The sequence below is a fragment of the Mercenaria mercenaria genome, chromosome 12, assembly GCF_021730395.1.
Source record: "Mercenaria mercenaria strain notata chromosome 12, MADL_Memer_1, whole genome shotgun sequence".
Taxonomy (NCBI): domain Eukaryota; kingdom Metazoa; phylum Mollusca; class Bivalvia; order Venerida; family Veneridae; genus Mercenaria; species Mercenaria mercenaria.
In genome coordinates, this window is record NC_069372.1 from 42,601,246 (window position 1) to 42,624,522 (window position 23,277).

At 34.4% G+C, this 23,277-nt stretch overlaps 2 protein-coding genes across 3 annotated transcripts in view; both read left to right on the top strand.

Annotated features, from left to right (window-relative positions):
- LOC123534633 (uncharacterized) overlaps positions 1–9,405 on the top strand; it is a 40,340-nt gene extending 30,935 nt beyond the window's left edge. Inside the window, exons 1-2 of one of the 2 annotated variants that reach the window (XM_045316958.2) lie at positions 4,857–5,035; positions 6,196–9,405. In XM_045316958.2, coding sequence (XP_045172893.2) covers positions 6,201–8,000 — 1,800 coding nt within the window. In that variant the 5' untranslated portion in view covers positions 4,857–5,035; positions 6,196–6,200 and the 3' untranslated portion in view covers positions 8,001–9,405. Of the gene's footprint in view, positions 1–4,856; positions 5,036–6,195 lie in introns of those variants that run through there. The other variant, XM_053519855.1, reaches the window with a different exon arrangement.
- Positions 9,406–16,940: 7,535 nt separating this feature from the next.
- LOC123534635 (uncharacterized) lies at positions 16,941–18,383 on the top strand. Its single transcript, XM_045316961.2, has one exon. It carries the CDS (start codon positions 16,941–16,943, stop codon positions 18,381–18,383), a length of 1,443 nt encoding a protein of 480 aa, XP_045172896.2.
- The last annotated feature ends 4,894 nt before the right edge of the window (positions 18,384–23,277 follow it).

Below are 23,277 nucleotides of genomic sequence, written 5' to 3' on the forward strand. Positions count from 1 at the left end.
GACCCCTTAAGAGGTAAGGGCGATATTACGATAACACTGTGCAACAAAACCACAACAGGATATGACAGCACGATAATACAATGCTAATTTAAAGTATAATAACAGATGCGGCAGCACGATAACACGATGCAAGAGCACAACGCGATGTCGCATTATCACGTCGTGATGTCATGTCGTGTTGTCTTGTTGTATCATCATGTTTCTGTACTATCGTATCGTGTTGTCATGCTGTCGCTGTCGATTATCACACTATAGCATCGTGCTGTCGTGGTGTCGAGGTCGACAGTACGACGGTACAACATTATACAATAGCAGATTGTCGTGGTGTAGAAGCCAATAATACCGAATACGATGTTACGATATTTATATCGTTATTAATCTGGTTAGACATTTGCAGTTACAACAGCATAGTAGCTAAAGTTTGGTTACCAACTTTTAAATAAAATTGAATATTACAGCATTAACAGAAATATTACGACTGGAAGTTAAGGAAGTAGACCCATATTCGTATTTATACAGGTCGTAGACCAACGTTCATATTAGGCCTGAGTCTGCAACCTGTAGATCAAGATTCAAAACTGTTCAGGTCGTAGATTAACATTCAAAAGTGTTGAGGTTGTTCATTTGTTCTTTAAAGTCAAGATTAGAACGTAGACCTAGGTCTGCAATCATAGTTCAACATTCAAAATTCCAAGCGTGATAACATATAAAAGATTAATTTGCAGTAAAATATTAAACGGACGTTTCTCACACGCAAGTCATGTTGAATGAAACCTTAGCCCATATTCATCAACGTTTGAAGTCTGGAACTTAAAATGATGCTATGCAACGGCTGAAGTGATGAAAATGTACCGGAAGTGCATTCTGACTATAAACCGCTCAACAAAATTTCATTAATTTAGTATGAATTTGCTAAGAACAACATTTTTTTCCAGTCATATTAACGGCGATCTCTACTTGTTGCAGCAAATATAACTGCTGCAACTCTAGAATATAACGCGGTAGACGTCTTTGGCCACGCGGAAAGGGAGCGAACCCAAGACCTCCCGTACTCGAAACAGGCGCAGTACCACTGGACTACTATATAGTACCTAGGCCGTCGTTGCAGAGAACAGAATATATGCAATACAAAAGACAGCAAATCATTTCGCAAGATATAAAACACACTTTTGCTTTATACTATATCACATAGGATGATAAGAAAATCAAGTCAACTAGATGCCGCGCAGTCATGACAGCGATACTAGCCTAATATTTCTAGCCCAACTAAATTATAATTGATAAATGAATTAATACATGTCATCCTCCGTTATGTAGACACCTGCATTCGCTGTCCGACAAATAAAGATCAGATATCTCACAATATTTTACAGTTACTGGCATATTGATGATATTGCTTACAATCCATCTTGGAATTTTGAAACATTGAAAACACTGTTCACTTGTCCAGTAATTCCCTTTCAATGCTGAAATATGAAATTATACGAACGACTTTTCCAACTACTGGGGGTGAAGGAAAATCTGAATGAATTTTTTTGTCTGTAAATAAGGCAATAGTTATTTAACTCTTTCATATAATACATTAATTAAATCACAAATATTTTAGAATTTAATATATTTCGAAATATCGGTGGAATAACTTTTGTTTTAACTTAATGTAAACAGAACGCAAACATTTAGTGTTTATATTAAAAAAATATCAAGCGAATCGATGTGAAACTTCTCACAGTTTTAAAACCAAAACAAATTAATGCAGTAGATTTATTTCCACTTTTACGTTTTTCCTTAAAGAAAAATAAAAACGTTGCGAAAGAATAAAAGTTAATACAACAATTTCATAGGAAATAATCATATGGAGCGAACGAAAACTTTGAAAATTGAAACATTGTTACTTGGTAGTAATACCTAACACATTACATTTAATTAAATTCAAAGCTCTCCTAGACCTTAAGTTTGTCAAAAAAGAACTCGAATATTAGATAGAGTAGATTAAATGAAAACAAGAGCGCCACCAAGCGGGGCAATATATGCCCGAAGGGTTACATCGGAGGATGGTAGCAAAATTTGAGGAACTTGACTGTTGAAGCCCAAAGGACAGGAACAAAAAAAAAGAAATTCAAAAAATAAATTCTAAGTCCAATAAAAAATTCTTACCAGGTAAAGTTATGTCAAAATACATCTGAAAATTGGATGCACCATCCATGTTCTACCACAGAAAAGTGGTCTCGGTTTTTCCCTACTGCCAATATTTATAGTAACAAAAAAGTGAAGTTATTAAAAAAAATATTGTTATAGAACAAAAAGAAATCTGCCAATAAAAACAAGAGCCTTGCAATGCATAGCAATATACACAACACAAAGTCATAAATGACCTTTGACCCCTAAGTGTGCCCTTGACCTTGAAGCTAGTTGTCTAAAACATGCGCTCTGCACGTGGTCTCAGTGTGGTGAATATTTGTGCCAAGTTTCTTTGAAATCCTTCAAGCAGTCCAAGAGTTACAGAGCGGACACGAAACACACTCATATGAACTTGACCCCTGAGTGTGACCTTGACCTTGAAATGAGATATCCAAAACATGCGCTCTGCACGTCATCTCGGAGTGGTGAACATTTGTGTACTGAATTGCCGAATAAGAATACGTAAATTGCCGAGTGTAATAAATGGTCTATTTAAAACTAACAAAGATACCAAATATCTTTTTTTTTTCAAATACAAAGTCCCATTCCTTTAATGTTTGTCTTTCTGAATAAGTGTTAATTATAACGGTGACAGCATTACTTTTTTCGTATTATTGTAAGTGCATTACAAGTAACATTAACACAATATGATAAACATTTCTTGAAAGATGAAGTAAGAAAAATATCTTGATGTATAAGACCACCAAGCACAAAATAATTTCCACTCACAATAAACGGGCTGATCGAATAACTTAACAACTTTGAACACGAGTTATAACTGGAGATAGCATAAGAAAGAAAATTACGATTTGCTTCTCTCCCTTCATGTGTTAAATAGGACGAAATCGAACAACTGTATCTTTTAAAATATTTCTGTCTTAGATTTTTAAACTTTGGACAAACTAATAAAAAATGATATTCATCTTCTAATACTTTCGTGTTACAATATAATTGTTACATAATCAGTTTATTATATCTTCCAGTTTCGATATTTCAGTAGACTGTGCGAAGAAGTTCTAAACCTACACAATGCAATTCTGAAACGGTTCTCTGATATAAATTTCAAGTAGTTTTCAAAAATAAAATCGTGTTTAAAACACGCATAGAATATAAGCCGTCTAGAATTGTTGATACTTGTAGACCATCTCTGCATATAGATGTCAAGAATACGTCGTTTGATAACTTCGAAACTGACATTCATTTACATTCTTATTTCATCAAGCAAAGTCCCAATGCTATCCCTGTTTTGACTGGTTACATTTCTGATGTATTTATTTGTGCACATTTTGTCACGCCTGTGCCTTTAACAGTTGATTTTATAAGAATCGTTCACTGGTTGCGGGTAAAGATGGGAATATCCGGCTCGAGGGTAACTGTTTAGGCGATAACGAGGCTCCTGTCAAGTAACCGCCTAAACAGTTACCCGAGTGCCGGATATTCCCATCTTTATCCGCTGCCAGTGATTGATTCTTTTTCTTGCATGCCTTATTCTTCAATTTATAGAAGATATAAAGAAAAGCGAAGGGTTTTCTTTAAGGCGCTATTTTGTTAAAGTAGCGTTTTCTTTACGAAAACTATCTTAAAGTACAACGGTTCACTACGTCAGACGATTCTTGAAACATCAAACACAAAATAATTTCGTATGGATCTACAAGGCGAACTACTTCATGAGTTATAACTTCAGAGAACATAAATCATAAATTTTCAGTTACTTCTCTCCCTTAAAACATTAAAAATAACCTATATCCAAGTTCCTCGAAAAGAAAAGATAGTATTTTGTTGAAAGGGGACTAAAAATGTTTCCAAAACAAATATATTTAGCAAATTGATGCACACGTTGCTATCATTTCACACTGAAAAAATCTGGTACCACATACACTCAATGTAATGGGTCAGTCACACTACGCCGTATTATAGCGTTAACAGACGTCCAACGTATAACAAAATTTTCAATCCGTTCGTGTCCGTTCGCATGCTTTTCTTTTCCGTTTCTCATGCGGCGCCTGCGCTCCTTGTCCGGCGATGTTCGTTCCATCCGGTGGAAGGTTTTTAGCATGTTAAAAATTTGGAACGTACACCACCGGACAAAGTCGTCAGTTAGATGTACGGTAGCAATGTACTTACTCTGTTTCGTAAGTTTCTCATGCGTTGCGCTTACGTTTCACGAGGTACAAGTCCCTTACTAGTACGGTGATGACCGTTAACTGAACGTTGATCGTCCTGTATAAGTGCGTTGATCTTGCTGCCATTGTGCTTTTTATGCGCCCCATATACCGATCGCGAGAGCACCGAGCAGCAGCGGGGGATTCCTTTCGTCACCGGATAACTTTCTGCCGCAATTTTTCTATACGTTGGGCCTCCGTTAACGCTATACAGTGTAGTGTGACTGACGCATAATAAGGATTTGATATTCCTTGAACTTTAGTATATGAAAACTATCTTGAAGTACACTAGCTTGTTCACTATGTCATACGATTTTAAGACCATCAAACACAAAATATTTCCCATTCACAGCAAACGTGTGGATCTATTAACAACATTGAACATGAGTTATAACTGCAGATAGCATAAAAAGACATTTTTAAGTTACTGCTCTCCGTTCATACGTTACACTAGGACAAGGAAGTAATTTGTTTGACCTATCAAAGCATGTTCCCGGCTTTCATTATATTCTGTTCACGCCTATATAAGACTAAGATGAAAGCCAGAAACATGTTTTGACAGGTCAACTAAATAGTACAGTACCCTATATCAAAATTCCTCGATAACAAAAGTTATTATTTTGAGAACTGAAAATTGTTAAAACAGTATGTCGAATAATGTAAATTGGGACAGAAAGTTTCTTTGACAGATATCGGTAAGTTAGCTTTTGTATATAACTACTGGAACTAATAGAAGTTGTTTTGATATCTTAAAATGTTTTAGTGAATTAATTTGGTCGCAAATGAAACATATTTTAAAAAAAAAAGAACTTCATGCAACCTAATTGGGGGAAGGTTTTATTTTTTGCTGACTCATTCTACACTTGTTTATGCCTATATAGAGTAAAAGTGAAGCAACGTATTGTATTGTTCGACGAGTCAAATAATTATAGACATGTAAGATCATAATGACACAATATTGTATATTTATAAAGCGTGAATTCCTTTCAATATGCAATACGTTATGTATTTCTTATTTGCAAAAAAATTGTTTTGAATGTTTTGTCGGTAATAAAAAACGTTCTATTTTACGACACTGTAAACACAGTTGAAAATGTTAGATAATTTTATAAATAGTATTACGCACATTAGGCGTAAAACATTGTTAATTTCCGGTATCCCGAATTACCCTAAATTTTTAGCCCGACCCTAAATGTTTTTATGGCTTTGGAGGATATTTTTTTTTCAACTTTTTATGCTTTAAACATGGTCAGTGATGTTAGAAATCAACTTATTGATGCTCTAAAGGCATAACCCACTTATTTGTATTCTCTTTTTTTTTTTGACACAAAAATAATTTCTGAAAAATCTCACTTAATACATGTACAAAAAAAAAAAAAGAAAAAAATCGACCTACCTACCCTTATATTTTTGAGCTTGTTACCGAAAACAAAGTATTTTTTCAGGCCTTATAACAAAATCTGATCATTGATATTGACTGTTGGTATTAACTAAAATTGTAGACGTTTTCGCATCACTTTTTATTCTTACCTCGACCTTTCTCTTGCCGACTTCAAAACAACTTAAATATACATATTTTATATAAGTTGTATTACCTTGCACTGAGCGGATATTTAAATCGTTTCGATTAGATCAAGGATCGTAAATCTCGAAGTATTTGTCGACATGTTGGCTATCAAATATGAACTAGATGTGTTAAAGATTCTACATAATTGTAAATGTTATCTTGTTAAAACCGGCATTGAATTAATTCCAAATTAAGAAACAAACATGTCCCGTCAAAGACTGGCCTATCAAAAAATATAATTTATGCCATGGCTTTCAATATGTGTAAATTAACTTTTGTTCTTTACAGAAATTATGGAAGTTTCTGGAACAAAAGAGAAAGAGACAGATCTGGATCTAACGTCATCACAACGTAGTTCTGGTGATGGCGACAAACTATACTGTTTGCCATGTGAACAGGATGGGTCTCGAGTACCAGCATATGGTTACTGTCAGGATTGTTTCGAACACTTGTGTGAGATATGCTTCAAAAGCCACAAGAAACCAGCACCATGCAGGAATCATATCCTTCTTGATAAAACACAGATGCCACAGACGCCACAGATGCCACAGACTATCGACATATCAAACCCAAACGACCTAACGGAAACATGTAACAAACATAAGAGTAAAGTTATAGAGTATTTCTGTCGGCAGCATAAGACCTTAGGATGCAGCCCATGCATGACCACCAAACACAGATCTTGCGAAATAGATTACATTCCAGATGTTTCTGCCAGCTATCTGTCCAGTCCTGAATACCAGAGTCTTCTACAGTGTTTAGAATCTTTACATGGACATTTGAAGAAAATGACAGAATCCGCACAAGAAAACAAAACTCTAATACAAGAAAATCACGAAAAAGTCAGGGAAGATATTCAAAGGTTTAGACAAGAGATCAACATCACATTAGACAATTGGGAAGCTTTGGTCAGCGAAGAAGCTGAAAACATTTTTTCACAAGAGAACAAGAATGCAGATTTAGTATTGAACCAATGCCGGGAGATGACACAGAAGATTGAAAGGAAGCAATACAGTCTTAACAAGTTACAGTCAGAAAATAAACACAACATGTTATACATACATGGCAAAAGAAATGAAGAGTCAAAAGACGCAGACATGAGTGAAGAGCTGACACTGCAGGAAGAAATTCATGTAAACAGTTACACATTTCAACCAAATTTGGCACTCCAGAATCTGCTACAGACTGAGACAAACATCGGAAAGCTCTCCAACAATAAGAAAGAAGTAGCACAATGTGAACAGAGTAAAGGCAACGGAGCTAAACTGTCTGAGAACCTAGTATTACATGATCTTACATTTGAGGGCATTTCCGCCGAACTATCGTGTCAAATTGATGTAAAAACACCTAGTGACAAATATGGCTGTCGTTTAACAGGTATTGATACGATTGGGGAAGACAACATTGTTGTTGCCGATTATTCTAATAAAAACATCAAAATTATTGATGTTAAGCAGAAAAAAGTTTTGTCTGTTCTTAACCTGTCATCTGAACCATGGGATGTGGCGTTGCTACCAGGTGCTCAGTTTGCAGTTACTCTTCCTAACGAAAAACTGATTCAAATTGTATCATTTATCAATGGGCTTTGTAATGTCAGACAACTTGCAGCCGATAAAAGCTGCTATGGAATAGCTTTTAGTGACGGATTACTTACAGTTGGGATGAAAGAAGGAAGAGTACAATTGATAAACCTAAAAGGGACAGTTTTGAAATCATATGAATCTGGTAGATCAAATGTTGTTCATTACGTAGAAGCAAGTAAAAGCAATGGATGCATATATGCATCAGATGGTAGCAGTATAATTTGTTTCAAAAATATGGGAGAAGTGGTAGACCAGTATACACTTTCTAGCCTGGTGAATGCAGGTGGATTTGCTGTGTTGGATGATGGTTCGCTAGTGGTATGTGCCAGTGACAAATGCAGCATTCAACTTATTTCAGCAGATTTGGAACATAGCCGGAAGATACTGCAAGGAAAGGGTGAATTTCCTGCTCCGTACTCTCTTGGATTAGAGCGTGAGGGGAGGAAACTCTACACAGGCAGTGGTATTGGTACTAGCTGCAGCATTATAAACGTGTACACACTAAAATAAGATATTAAAAAGTTGTAGGGGACATGTAGTGTTTAGTATACTTTCTAAACAGACTTGAAAAATAAGCAAGACGATTCTGCCTGGAAAGTGAACTGTATACATGCAATGGCATTGATACTAGGTCTTACCTTATAGATATGTACGCACTAAAAGTACTGTTATAGCAGTATGTGACATATGAAAGTTGCGATTTTCATGTTTTCAACATCTTCAGAAGTAGCAGGAAGTATAACTAGTATAAACGTCAAACATACTTATCATCCTGCTCATCAACATATTATATTCCTATTTTGACACCTTGTGGTTTAGTCATGTCACGTGTACTCATATTTTGTGAATACATTGAGAATAATTATGTGTATGATTATATCACAATTTGATATTTTGTCTGTATTTGTTTGCTACTCTTTTGATTGTATATAAATTTATATCGAAAAATATTTCATCCCACAGACTGACATTTAATCAGTGTAATTTTATTGGCTACATTTAAGCATGATGGTTTATAACATAACTTTGATTGTTTTACTTCATAGCGGTATCGATGGCAAGATGATTAAATAGTACAGAACATCTGAAAGCATTAATTGAACGGTTCCCATTTAGATTTAGATATCAAAATACAGTTAAATGTGTCATAGTTTTATTATTCTCAATTGTGGCAGGTCATGTGCTTATTTGTCAAAGAGTCCCTCGTAGAATGTGTATTTTGGTACTAATTTGTGTGCTTTAGAATACCACTATAACTCTTGTGTAATCTGAATAAATATTGCTTGTTGAGGTAATCAAGTAAGAGCGGTAGATTAAAAGTTACAAAAATGACAATAATTCCAACACCAATTTATATGTCAGTGTGATATTTGTCTACAAATTCGGTTTTATTACAGCAATGTCAGTACAAAACTGAAAGTACAGGCATTGATATTTGCAAGTAATTGGAAGTTGTAGCTTTCCAACGTTACGAGAGTTAAAATTATATCTGGCATTTCCTTATCATTGTTTAGAGCTATTTTAGTAATAGCCTAACGTAATAAAAACGAGAAAGTAAATGTAATATGACACTGCATTGTCATTTTATGGAGCTATCTTGGAACTTGTATTTTTGTCATTGTAACGGAAACGAAAATATAGATGTTATTTTGCACTGCCTTCTCACCTTTTTTTAGCTATCTTGGTAATTGTAGCTTCTATCATTTGTCAAAGCAATGAGGACGAGAGTTTTTTTAATCGTTCTTGAGCAATATGTTAGTAATGGAAACTTGTATCTCTTTTGAATGAAATGAAAACAAACGTTTATATGTTAGATAACATTCTCTTATTTTATTTTTACATGTTATCGAATTTATAGGAAACTATACTTTTTGTTAGCGATATAAGGACAAATGATTAAATATTATTAGCATTCCCTAGTCGTTCTAAATCTCATTACATTTTCACCTAGTCGCTTACAAAATAAGGGTTTAATTACCGAGCATTTAGATATATCAATGTGATAATGTTTTAGTCATAATACAGGGTTAAAAATGCGGATTCTGAAATTGCAAAAACATGTATTTACAGCGACACTGAGTCACCAAACATTCTTCTATGATACTGTCTTGTCAACCTGTCTGTAAAATCTCGCCATCCCAGAAAGGAAGTGACGCAATGTTTGGACAGCAGGATGTAGAGTTTATAACTTCATAATATATATTACTTACTGCATTGTCAATTGTTCTTGAATTTGCTTATTATAAATCATCTTGAGAAACAAGAAATCTGTTTTAAAGGCGAAGTACCACTAGTGAAGTTTAAATAGAGATTCTGGTTACACGGCTGATACAAAAAAGTCATAACTGTGTAATGCTGAAAGTTTCGTATAGCGTATTTTTACATTTCGTAGATCGCATATGTCTACATAATATTCATATATATGCCCCGCAATTTTGAGAACAAGTAGCAGCTTTTTTCTTCTAAAGAGGTTATTGAATATGGAATAGAGATATTGCCCTGTATCATATATGTTTGTCAGTTTCGGAGAGCTATTCAAACTTACTCTTGAAATTAAAGTTAATCGCTACGCTTTCCTGTTTGATGTTGCGATGACTAATTAAGTGTAAGACTCCTTGATGCTCTTCTCCTCAATGCTATAAAAACGGACAGAGGGAGTGGAATTTTGTCTTGCAGCTCGCTTAGTTGAGCCCTTAAAAGTTAGGCTCTTGGTGCTCTGACTTCAGACAAGTTGTTGAGTACATTAGTGTATTTATACCTTAGATTGACCCTATTTTAATGTTTTAATTTATATGATCTAGTATGTTGTCACTAATGTTAGAGCCTTTCTTTTTCTTTTGCCATAAGTGAGTTATCATGCCAACAATAATTCTATCCGCCGGCCGTCTTTGGCGGTGCCCGACTGTTTTTTTTCCTGCTTCTGTATCTGTGCGTGTTTGTCATGGGTGGTGCCCCACAATCGTCCTTGGGTGGTGTTCGACTGCTGCTTTTCCTGCTTGTGTGTATGTATATCAATGAGTGTTTGTCATGGGCGGTGCCCGACTGTGATGTTTTACTTGCTTGTCTTTTTGTTTATCTGTGTATATTAGTTGTTTGTGTGTGTGTTTGTCTTTTGTACGTGCGTGTCTGCAACGTTGTAGGAGTACTACATTTAAGGAACGTGGCTTTCCCTGTTTCATATTCATCCTTGCTTTACCACCCATCGACATCAGACAATTTTATCTACCCCTTTCCACCCAAACCCCAATTTTCTGTATTTTGCATATATTAATAATGTACCTGTTGCTGGAATTTTGAACCAACCCGTCTACAATACTTTTCCGTTACAGTTTCTTTTGTTGTGGGCCTCCTTTGCGATGCATGGCTCTATGGCTGTGTTTTCGGGAAATCTACTCTTACCTTTTGTCTTTCGTTGTACTTAAATTTTTTGTAAGACTAATAGATATTTCAAGGCAGGATCTCTTTGGTAAATATTACAAAATCATGTATACAGAAAGTAAACACGAGGAAATAAAATCGTGTGCCATTTTCATTCATTTCAGATATATGGTCAGTATTGACTCATCGACCTTTTTGTAGTCACATACATTACATACTGATTTGTTTAAAAATAGTTCGCCTAATAGTGTAAACCGTATGAAGCTCAAAAGGACTGTGTCGGTGCGACGTAAACCCGACAAATCAAATCAAATGAAGTTCAAATTTTCAAGGCAGACTGATAAAGGTCAAATAAAGATGAGCTACGGTATAAAAGAAGATAATAAGCCTGAGCCTCGGCAGACATAGTCATTATCTATTTGTATTTTGTTTAGAAAACATTATAATATTGTTTACAGAAATGGAATTGACAATTTATTTTAACATTCAACACTTTCCAGAATGTTTGCGGTCTTATAGAAAAGTATGTTTAAACTTTTTATCGTTGCGTGCAGTAAATATTGGAGCATTTGTTGACATTTATGACGTTTGTCTTGTTAACAATGAACTGATATATTTGGCATTGCAATATATTTATTAACACGCTTTTTAACAATTTTAACAATAAATTTTTACACAAGACAACACAACAATGGGAGACACAAGACAACACTTCGATGGGAGTCTTCTAAGAAAATGTATTTTACATTTATAGAGACAATAACCTTTGGTTCTTCCGTCTGTTTCTTGCGGTCAACCACTAACTTCTCCTTAAAAAGGGGTAAGGTTGTACATACTGCAGTGTTGCTTTCCTTCACATAATAATTCAGACAAGATTAACGCATACCTAAGCAGCAACTACAATGCTATATCTGCAAGCTCTAAAACTTGATACAGATTTTGTCATTTTCTAATGGTTTATTCAAAGTCAGGCACTGACAGTTAATGGAATTTGCTACTGGATAGCTTTACTGAACGATTCCTGATAGCTGGACTGAAAGATGGAAAAGTGAAGATTTCAAATCTGTGATGAATTGTTTTGAAAACACTGAACTATGACGGAGCAGGTTATGCCAATTATATAACAGCATGTTCAAACTATAGATATTAATATGTCTCAACTGGAAGCAATATAACTTGTTTCAATATGTCTGGTGAAGCTGTCGAACTATATACACATAAAAGCCTGACAACAGCTGGACTAGCTGTATTGCAAGATGATTCTAGATTGGTATGTGAACCTAGTAACAGCAGCATTCAACTTATTTCAGAAAACATGAAAAGCAGCGGGATAATATTGCAGTAAACAGATACCTTCTGTATTGCACTTAATGGCGAAACGATGAAACTGTACATAGGCAGCTACTGTCTGTACAGCTGCAGTGATCGGTATAGTCTAAAATGAAATGATTGAATTCTATTATTAACTGTACTGTCTAGACATTGTGGTTTTGTTACTGACAAACATAATAAAATATTATTATTCAAATTAGTACTTTTACGGGTAAATCGGGGCTTGAAAAGAGGATTTTATTTAAAGAGGATAACATATTTAGTTATAGCAAGTTTTACATAAAATGGTACTCTAACATAACGATTTAAACATTATATCCATAGTGTGTAACATTAACATGGAAGTGAAGAATTTAAAAAAGTACTATGAAAAAGTTAATCCTTAATCCTAATCGTAATCAAAAGACATACGTCATTAGATAAAATGCATGTTGTTCAATATGCGACATACAAATGTACGACACATCCCATTCGAAAAATATTGAAATGTCGTACAAAAAAAAAGTACATTGAACATTCAAATTTTGTCATATACAGAAAAATGTGTATGCCATTCAGAGCGCGACATTTGACATACGACAATCGACAAAAATTAAATGTCTTGCTTAAATGACGACGTCATACGACATCCAAAATGTGACTTTTAAAGACGAAAATGATTGTCGTTTCGTGCGCGACATTCGGCATACGGCTATAACCTTTAATCAGAGATAAGTTCAAGTCTTCTGTAATCTCCGGTAAACGCATAACCTTTAATTATCTCTTTAAAATCACTCAAAAGTCTTAAGTCGTCTCAAATTGAAATAATCACAAGAAGAGCTTTATTGTTGATATTACCGTGTTGTTACTATTTCTGGTCCTTTGTGATCATGAAGCCCAGTCAATATTCTTTTTTATTAACGTGCTCCTATAATGCCAGTGCTTGGGGTGAAGGGATGATTTTACATTATCCCACCACTCATAAAACGGCCTCAATCAAACCGAGTCTGCAAAAATGTTTCTTGGTTGCGTTCTTTACTTCTAAAGAATCTTCTTGTCGAATTGTTTCATCAGAATTGGTTTCTATTATATTAAAAAATACAGCTAGTTAAAAATGTAGATAAACTGGAACAAAAAAGGCGTCGTGAAATATTGTTATGATTACGTAAGTATCGTATAAATACTACAAGAAATCCAGACTTAAAACAAATTAGCATACCTATTAGCATAACGACACACCGAATTTGTTGTAGGCAAGGTATCTGATAGTATATACATTTTATACTTCTACGATAGAAGTTACTTGTAGTTGTTCTTAAATGGTAGCATATGTAGCTGTACACGTTCAAGAGCACCTGCTAAACCAAACAGTGTTGGTATATTTTCTTGTCCTTTGGCATCAAAGCTACCAATCAGTTTTACTGTAATTGTTATAGTATTCCCCTTTAGAAAGTACTAAGGGGCTTGAGGGGTATTGCACATTTCATTACCTCTAATGAACAAACGAATCAAACCGAGTTAGCTAATATGAAGCTTGGTCGCGTTCTATGCTTCCAAAGGGCCTTTTCACAGATTTTATTTCTTAAAATATCCTATGTTTAAACATGTAGATTTACTTGTAATTAGGAATTTGATTACAATTTTTCGCATATTGTTCAGCGGTCTCTTAATATTACAATATATAGGCATTTTTAAATGTACCGTACACGTGCGTGCCTTAAAATGTCAACGTCTCCTATACTATCAATGAGACGAGAGAGCCAGGACAATTATCAATCTACTTGTATTCATTCAATTAGATATCCTATATTTCAGAGATAATATTTTGATAGAGATGTTTAAAGTCCACAACTTTATATACATTATGTTACAGTAATGGGATTGTTAACGTACATTCATAGTTTTTTGTGCAAATATCTTCAATCTTTGTTTTACTTATAGGATTCAAATGTACTAGATACTGAGTAAGTCTTTTTGTATGTCATGAAACTTAAATCTGCTTAAAACTTTGACAGGCACCATTAAGATTTAGTATAATATATTCATTTTCATCATTTCATTTGCAACTATTATTATTTTCATCAAAACGCGACCATAAAGCGATACGAATAAGCTCAGACGAAAGGCTAGTTTTTAGATACCATAAATTACACCATACAGGGTGACGTAGCTTTTAAAATTGTAATTGTAATGACTGGGAACATTTTATATGCTTATTAATTTGATATAAATACTGTTATTGATTTAATGGTTTCATTTTTATTGAAGTACCGACTTAATTATGTGTATAAGTATAATAAGTTGCAATAATTAAATGGACGTAATGGGAAGATTGTTTTTAATTCAATAAGCTCTGAGATGCAAAATCAGGAAAAAAGTTCACATTATTTTCAGTTACTGTTAACAGTACTCAATGATTAAATTTATCTCAGTAATGTATAAGGATTCAATACGGTTGCGTGCTCGTAGGTGTTATAATGTCTTTAACACCGTATGTGAATTTTTAAATTTTAAGCTGTGATCTGATTTCAATGAGCTGTAATTTAAAGGCCAGTCGTGTGCCTAACCAATTGTAGGAGAGCTTCCTAAAATACATGAATGTGAGTTGAGTCAGAAAACGGACATTATTCCATCCAGGTAGATCAGCTGATGTCCTGATAAGAATTTAGTTTATTTGACTGTTTGACAATTTCAGCTTACATGTACATTAAGTAAGAAGTTATCATAATCTACGCTAGACTATTGATGAAGAAATTGAAGATAATAAGTAATTGTGTACTTAAATTCATTGTGTAACAGTGAATCTAACAGTGACTTTTTAAATCTCTATACTGTTAGTGTTAGTGTACAAATTAATCACTTTCGATTTCTAAGTGAATGTATTAATGGACTCAATGTACATAGTTATGATTTCAAATTTCACTGCAAATTTGTGAATTTGATTAGTGTTTAAAAAATAAGTCCTTTCATTGGACTTTGTTATATTTAATTCAAATAATTACAAACAGTAAACATTAGTAGAATTAAGAAAAAATTTAATATATTTATCAAAAAAAAAAAACATAAAAAAAGCACAAAAAACATAGTAGCATGCATATTCTAGAATTGTTTTATTGACAGATTATAGACAAATGATTAATCCATTTTCTTAATTAATTTACAATTACCATGGACTATCTAGAACTGCAAGATTATAGCAAGTACCAGTGTGATAAATCACTTGAGAACAACAGTGCCTTTTTACCTGGCTGACTGTTGTATTACATTTTCTGCTTACTGCTTCTTTATCACATGCCCAATGTCAGAGTTCAGATTTCAGATTTCAACTGTCAAATTTTCAAATTCTTATATTTGCAAGCAAAATAACTCCTATGAGATATTTTTGTATACCTTTATTCAACATCATACAAAGATAAACTTAAGAATGTGAGAAAATATATTTAATAATTGCATTCTTAATTTAGTCATGTAGAAAAAAACCAAAAAACTGAAGGAAGTCTGAATGGGTTTGAATTGCAAAGATTGACAAATTGAGGTGGAGCATTCCTTTTATACTAGGACCCTGGGGTTTAACTGCTGGTGGCAAGTGATTTCGTTTGCATCGTCTATGCAACCAAGATCACCCCTACATCCGTGCAGTCTGATCATGTCTGCACTGTTCGCTATTCAGTCAGTAAATTTTCATTGGACACTTCTTCGAATGATAAATGGTACTGCCCAAGTTGAATGATGGACCAGTTCATTTTAGAAAATTAGCAGGGTAAACGTTAAGTTAAAATATTGCAATTTAATACCGGCATGTAAATCCTAATTGGTCTCATGTTTCTTTGTGTCAGTACAAGACTAAGTAAACTTTAAAATCGTAAAGAGAAATTCTGGGAAAATAAAGTCTAAACAAAGGTATTACTGCTGGAGATATAGACAAAAAAGTGTAGAAACGAAACAGTACAATGTATCACAAGGCATATTACAGATCTTGAAAGTCTGCAGTTATTTCGCTTGGCTGCTTCCTGTGCTTTCAAAGAATGTTATTTCTCCATTTCTTGCTTTATGATAATAATTTTAACAATAATTATTTGTACCAGTTTTGTTTTAAAGACATACTTGGCACGTAAGGCACTCGAACCTGAAAGTTTAAAAAATATCATCGTGGTGTCTAGTACTTTCACTTTGTATCAAAACATTACCCAGCTTGTGCTATTTTTCCATCAGCTACTTAAATTCGGTTCTAATTTATAATTAAATCATTCAAAAAGCTGCCCGAGGATTACAAAATGCTCCTCCTCCTGAAATGGGCATTGCTCTTACAGAAAATAAAGGAAATTTAACTTCAAAAATGATCTATTAAATATAACTTCATTTTGCATGCTGTAAGATACTCTGTAATAATACTACTTTTAAGCATTTTTTATTCAAATATGAGTTATCAGGAAAGAGGAAAGATAAGGATTTCACCATCATTCACTGGTTTTAGTTCACAGCCGTAAACAATATGGATCTCGGGTACCAGCTTACGGATATTGTCAGAACTGTTCCGAACACTTGTGTGAGACATGCTATAAAATCCACACAAAACCATCACCTCTCAGAAACCACATTCTGCTAGACAAGACGCAAATGCCTCAAACCCAGGATCCAAGTATACTAACAATTCCCCAAGATTTGACTGAAATATCTGAAATATGCCAGCAACACCATGGTAAAATAATAGAGTATTTTTGCACAGATCATAACAGGTTAGGTTGCAGCCCATGTATGACGATGAACCACAGAAATTGTAAGATTGATTACATTCCAGATGTCTCCAGAAAATACATATCAAGTCCTCAATACCAGAGTCTTCTACAGGCCTTGCAGACTTTACATGGAAATGTGCAGGAAACAGCTAAATTAATGAAAAGGAACAAGAAACTCATTCAAGAAAATCAGGATAGAGTCAAGGCAGATATTCAAAACTTTAGACAAGAAATCAGCACTAAACTAGACGAATGGGAAGCTGAAATCTACAAAGAAATTGAGAGTCTCATTTCCGGAGAACATCAGAGGATAGATTCAGCACTGACTCAATGCAACGAAATAACAAGAAAGACTGAATTACAACAAACAAACTTCAAGACTCTCGAACGAGATAAGAAATGCAACACGATGTTCATACATGGCAGGGAAATAGAAGAGTCAATCAAAAGGGACATGAAAATTGAACAGGAGTTGAAAAGAGAAACTAAAGCTAACAGTTATATATTTCAACCAAACTCTGCAATCAAAAATCTACTGGAGACGGAGACTTCATTAGGAACTTTATTCAACACTGGTGTAGAGTCCAAAGCTAATACAATACAGGACCAGGCGGAAGATAATAAAGTAACTATATCCATACAAATTCAGTCGCGACCAAAACATCGTGAGAACGTGTCCAGTTCTGACATTTCTGTTACTCTATTAGATCAAATTAATGTCAAGAAAGCCAGCGATAGATCTGATTGCGAATTAACAGGACTTGCAGTAATTGACACAGACAGACTTGCTGTTGCTGATTACCGAAACAAGAGTATTAAGATTGTTGATGTGAAGCAGACGACAATCGTTTCTGAGCTGGAAATGACTTCAAACCCATGGGACGTGACATTGTTACCAGGCGACCAGCTTGCAGTTACACTTCCGTATGAAGGCTTGATACATAGTTTGTCATTTTCTGATGGTTTATCTAAAGTCAGGCAACAGAAAACTCATGGAGAAAGCTATGGGTTAGCTTTTATTGAAGGAAACCTGATAGTTGGGATGGCAGACGGAAAAGTAAAGATTATGAATCTATCAGGGAAAGTTTTGAAAACAATGGACTGTGGCGTAACTGATTTTGTCAATAATGTTACAGGATGTTCAAACCATATCTGCATCTATGTTTCATGCGGTAGCAGTGTAACTCGTTTCAGTATGTCAGGTGAAACTGTAGGACGGTATACACATGAAAGCCTGAAGACGCCACGTGGACTAGCTGTACTGGAAGATTGTTCAATATTCGTATGTGACCCTAGTAACAGCAGCATTCACCTGATCTCAGAAAACTTGAAAAGCAGCAGAATGATACTGCAGGAAACAGATGAGCTTATGAAGCCTTACTGTATGGCGATTGATAGTGAAGAGAAGGAACTGTACATAGGCAGCAGCACAAAATGCAACTATATAAATTTTTACAGACTAAAGTAATGGAGCTCATTTTCATTTACAGTTAATGTAACTAACTATAACAGGCTGAGATTGTTTTATGTAATTGTACTATTCTTACCAAATGCGATGGAAATTGGAATGCCGTTACCCTTCCATCAATTGATCTTAATATAAAAATGCCTTAAGTAGGTTCGGTTAGGGACTCTGGTAATGGGTCGGCGAAGAAACACCTATTATACATGTCAGCACTGTACAGGCGGTATTTTTTAACTCACTACCACTACCTCTACAGTTAAATTTGCCCGTATATTCTAAGATAGAATGATAAGAGACTATCATAATAAAAACATAACATGTACAACAAAATTGAAATTCCTTTCTGTATTACAGTGTGTAGAACTTTGTTTGCTATAGGTGAATGACTATGTTTGTTATGAATAAAGGTATGTGTTTTCTATGTATAAAAAGCCTTATTCTATTTTCTTTTCTTAAATGTCACGGATTTCATGACGACTCGTTTTACTGTGATATGAACAGACATACTAGACACTTACCGTTGGGGGGCATGATATGAGCAAACGTACTAGATATTCACCGTTTGGCGCATGATATGAGCAAACCTACTAGATACTCACCGTGGAGGCATGATATGAGCAAATATACTAGATACTCACCGTTGGGGGCATGATATGAGCAAACATACTGGATACTCATCGTTCTGGGTATGATATGAGCAAGCATACTAGATACTGACCAGTTAGAAGCATTATATGAGCAATCGTACAGTACTAGACACTCACCGTGGGGGGCATGATTTGAGCAAACATACTGAATACTCACCGTTGGGGCATGATATGAGCAAACGTACTAGATACTCACCGTTGGGGGCATGATATGAACAAACATACAGTACTAGATACTAACCGTTTGGGGCATGATATGAGCAAACATACAAGATACTCACCGTTGGGGACATGATATGAGCAAAAATACTAGGTACTCACCGTTTGTGGCATGACGTGAGAAAATATACTAGACACTCACCGTTGATGATAGGGGGTCATGATATGAGCAAACATACTTGATACTCACCGTTTAGGGTGGGGGTATTTTACGAACAGTATACTAGATATTTACCGTTGGAGGCATGATATGAGCAAACATACTAGATACTCACGGTTGGGGGCATAATATGAGCAAAGACCAAACATACTAAATATTCACCGTTAGGGCATGACATTAGCAAACGTACTAGATACTTACTGTTGGGGCATGATATGAGCAAATATTCTAAGTATTCACCGTTGGGGTCATGACATGAGCAAACATACTTAGACACTCAATGGTATCGGCATGATATGAACAACCATACTAGATACTCACCGTTTTGGGCATCAAAACATAAAGAGAAGAAACTAAATATTTAAATTTTTACATTTTATTAAAATGTAAAAAGTTAATGATGCATGAAACACGTTAATTTTACACATTATGTTGGAACTTTACGATAATCGCCAAAAACGTATATGTGTGTTTTTATACTAGTATGTACGTATGCTTACATAAATATATAAAAAGTGCGGAAAAGAAGTCTAAGGTATAAAGACACGCTTCCCCATATTTTTGTCTTCTGGCAATCATCTTAAGGATTTCTAGCCATAAATCTGTTAATAATATGTTTATGTAATGTTATTGTATAATAATAACACTTTTATTAAAATAAGAAAGTCTGTGTGTATACTGCGAGTTTGAAAGTGTTATAAACTTTTAATTAATAGTGAAACTTTAAAGCATTTATAATGAAAAAAAATGCAATAAACAATGGACCAAGGGCAACTGCACGCGGTATAAAGGGTCGATATATTCCGGATAGCCTTTGTATATCTCCGCCTCCCGAGTTGGGTCACGTGCTATTTGTCGAAAGTGAACATAATCATCGGTAGTTGAACTTGAACGAAACCGAGTGGCTCCAACCAAAGAGAGGTATTTTTCGGAAACTAGCCGGGTGATATCAAACAGGCATCTGAAAATTGATGACGTAGGGTACTATTAGACTATTAACTTGGTTTTGACCAAATCCCAAATCGAGAAAACACGTGCTTCAAAATAAGAAAACAATGAATACCTTTTGCGTAAAAAGGAGGTCGAACTGTTCATTTGTTTTGTATACAGTTTTGTATACAGTTTGGGCTTAAGGTATAGGTCGATGTTTCGGAGAAAAAAGGTTCAAACGTCATCAAATCATAGAAAGAAAGCATTGTTTTACATGAAAATATAACAGCATATAAAACATTTCTATAAGTGTACAAAACCATTGTCAATTTATTCATATATTAGAGATGGTACCTAAAAATTCAATTTGCATCTTATATTACTTTCTGTTGAAAAATTAATACTGGAGTACCTCAATTATATAATGGTTTAACTTTCATACTTAATTTTTCATGCTGAAAGGCTATATTTAATCCGAAAAAATTGGTCCTACTTGGAAAAGTGAAGGCAGTGACAGATAACTCTTCTAGGACTATTTAGTTATCTGAACAAAGTATGCATAGATTCGGATGTGTTTCCCAAAGCTATAGTTTATTTCAAGATCTATGAATAATCATTCAAACAAAAAAGTTGAGCACTATCTTTCATTTTCAAACGAACTCATTTAAAGACATTCTTTTTATTTATTACTGCCGATAATTTACAGGTATGGTATGATCATAGAAAATAAAACATTATTCATGAGAAAAAAATATAAATAGACTATATGAATTTTACGACATCGAATCTCTCAACAATTTACAAATTATGTTTGCCAAGAATAATCAAGGCCTCAAAATGTATGAGTTAAAAACAGAGCGATATAAAAATGTATATTCTATCTCATGGTCACACCAAAACTATACCAAAAACTGTGCCGAAAGAAGTTATTTCACTTTTTATGACACGCACCTTGTGTTTACAAATGTACCTAATTTGCATATTGACCGAGGCGTGCGGAATCGCATTTGCCTTGCGGAATCTACCGTTACAGAACTTCGGTTAATATAATGCAGACGTTCTTTAGTATAAATAAAATGGTAGTGTTAGTTAATAAGAAATGACAATCACCTTTCTTTAGCTAATCAACCAAAAACAAAGACGCCGTTGTCGCTGTCAAAAATCCCCGTATTTACTGCACGGTGCTGTGTTAAATTATTGCAAGTGTGAGATAAGCGATATGCGCTTCAGGTCAAAGGGAAATAACTAACAGGGCGTTTGATTGGTTGAAAAAGTATATGGTATTCCGAGACAAATAGTTAAGATGTAAAGTGGTCTCTCATTGGTGAAATATCTGTTGAATATGTTTGAAAACTGTTTTTTTCTTAAATTGAAGTCCTAAGCCATGATTAATGGAGGAAAAAATATTTGAAGTGTATTTTGTTTGAAAATTTTGCTTGTTTTAATGATTTGGTATTTTTATGAAATGTAAACAAAAATTCACTGCCGGACTGGGGGTTACTGACTTGCGGGTGAAAAAAGTGCACAAAAATGATGGTCAACATATATATTTCTGGCTGTTTTCTTTTAGGTCTTGAATAGTTCTTTCACCCTGGGTAGGTGGCATCAAAAGTTTAAATGTTAGGAAAGGGCTATAACCCAAAACATTACAATGTAAGTCTATGGGAAAACTGTTACTTCCCTTTGACCTAAAGGGCACCCTGAATTGCTATATTGCCATGCCATGTGGGTGGCTGTAAACAGAGAAATACACGATGAATGTGTTTTATTTGCATGATAGTGTCTGGTTTAAAACTTTTAAAACATAAAACGCGTCTTCACATAGATTTTTCATGAAAATTTATCATAAAAAAAAAGGGATTACTACTGGTACTGGTGTGACGGAGAGGTACTTTTTTGCTTCAGAAAGCTATATTGCAGCGTATATGCTGTTCTATGCATATTTATATGATTTCGACTGAATTTCAAGCTTATATATGCACAATTGTGAATACAGTAAGCAATAACTGGTACCAGATAGCTCTGTGTAAATCGGAAATCCGAGAAATGAATATTATTTGGCAAAAAGAATAAAAATAGCGTTCTTTTTTATAAAAAAAGTATAAGCCCAGTGAATGTCTGAAATGATACAGCTGGACCTTGATCTTGATCATTCTCATACATTTTGTGTTAATTTGCATAAAATCTAAACAAATCTGTATTTGAAACAGTCACTGGTGTCAATTTTACTTTATTTTCTGTACTATTTTCGAAAAATGAAAAAAGTATCTCTTTCAAAGGTTTATTTGAACGGTAAATAGGGGGCTTTATAGTTAAAATAACTGCTGATTTATTGAAATATAGTCACGTAATTGAGTTAGCACATCGCTAATTATGTGAGAAATAGGGAATGAACGATATTTCACCATAAAGGGAAACAATTTATCAATCGCGATTGACAATAGATGATAATACGAATCTGAATTACCTCCCTTTAATAGCAAAATACTTATTTTTGGCCTATTTTTATGATGTTCCGTTTATTTTGAGTGACTTAAATGACATTTTTCGTTAGATTGTGTTAACACATGGACAAATATGCATGGTGCTTCCCCAGTTATGCATTTTTTCTTTTACAGAAACTGAAAAAGGCATTAAAAATAGTGTTCATTTGAGAATTTTCCTACTTTCATCCTTAATCTTCGGGACTACTTGAAGATTTATGTCATTTTTTTTGGCCAGTCTGGTAAAACGTAAATATCTAACAGTGACATTACACTTTTAACAAGTTCTGCACGTCATATTTTCTAATACAGGCTGTAGAATGTAGCATCAGCAGTCAAATTCCTACAATTTCTGGACGTCAGGTGCTTATTTTGACTGCTCTCCGGGGTCCGTTTAACGTATATATAGATTTCAATTTATTAATTTTCTTGACATTACCACTTACTGCTATATATTC

Coding starts and splice junctions, on each gene's coding strand:
- LOC123534635 (XM_045316961.2), top strand. CDS start 16,941: ATGAACCACAGAAATTGTAAGATTGATTACATTCCAGATGTCTCCAGA.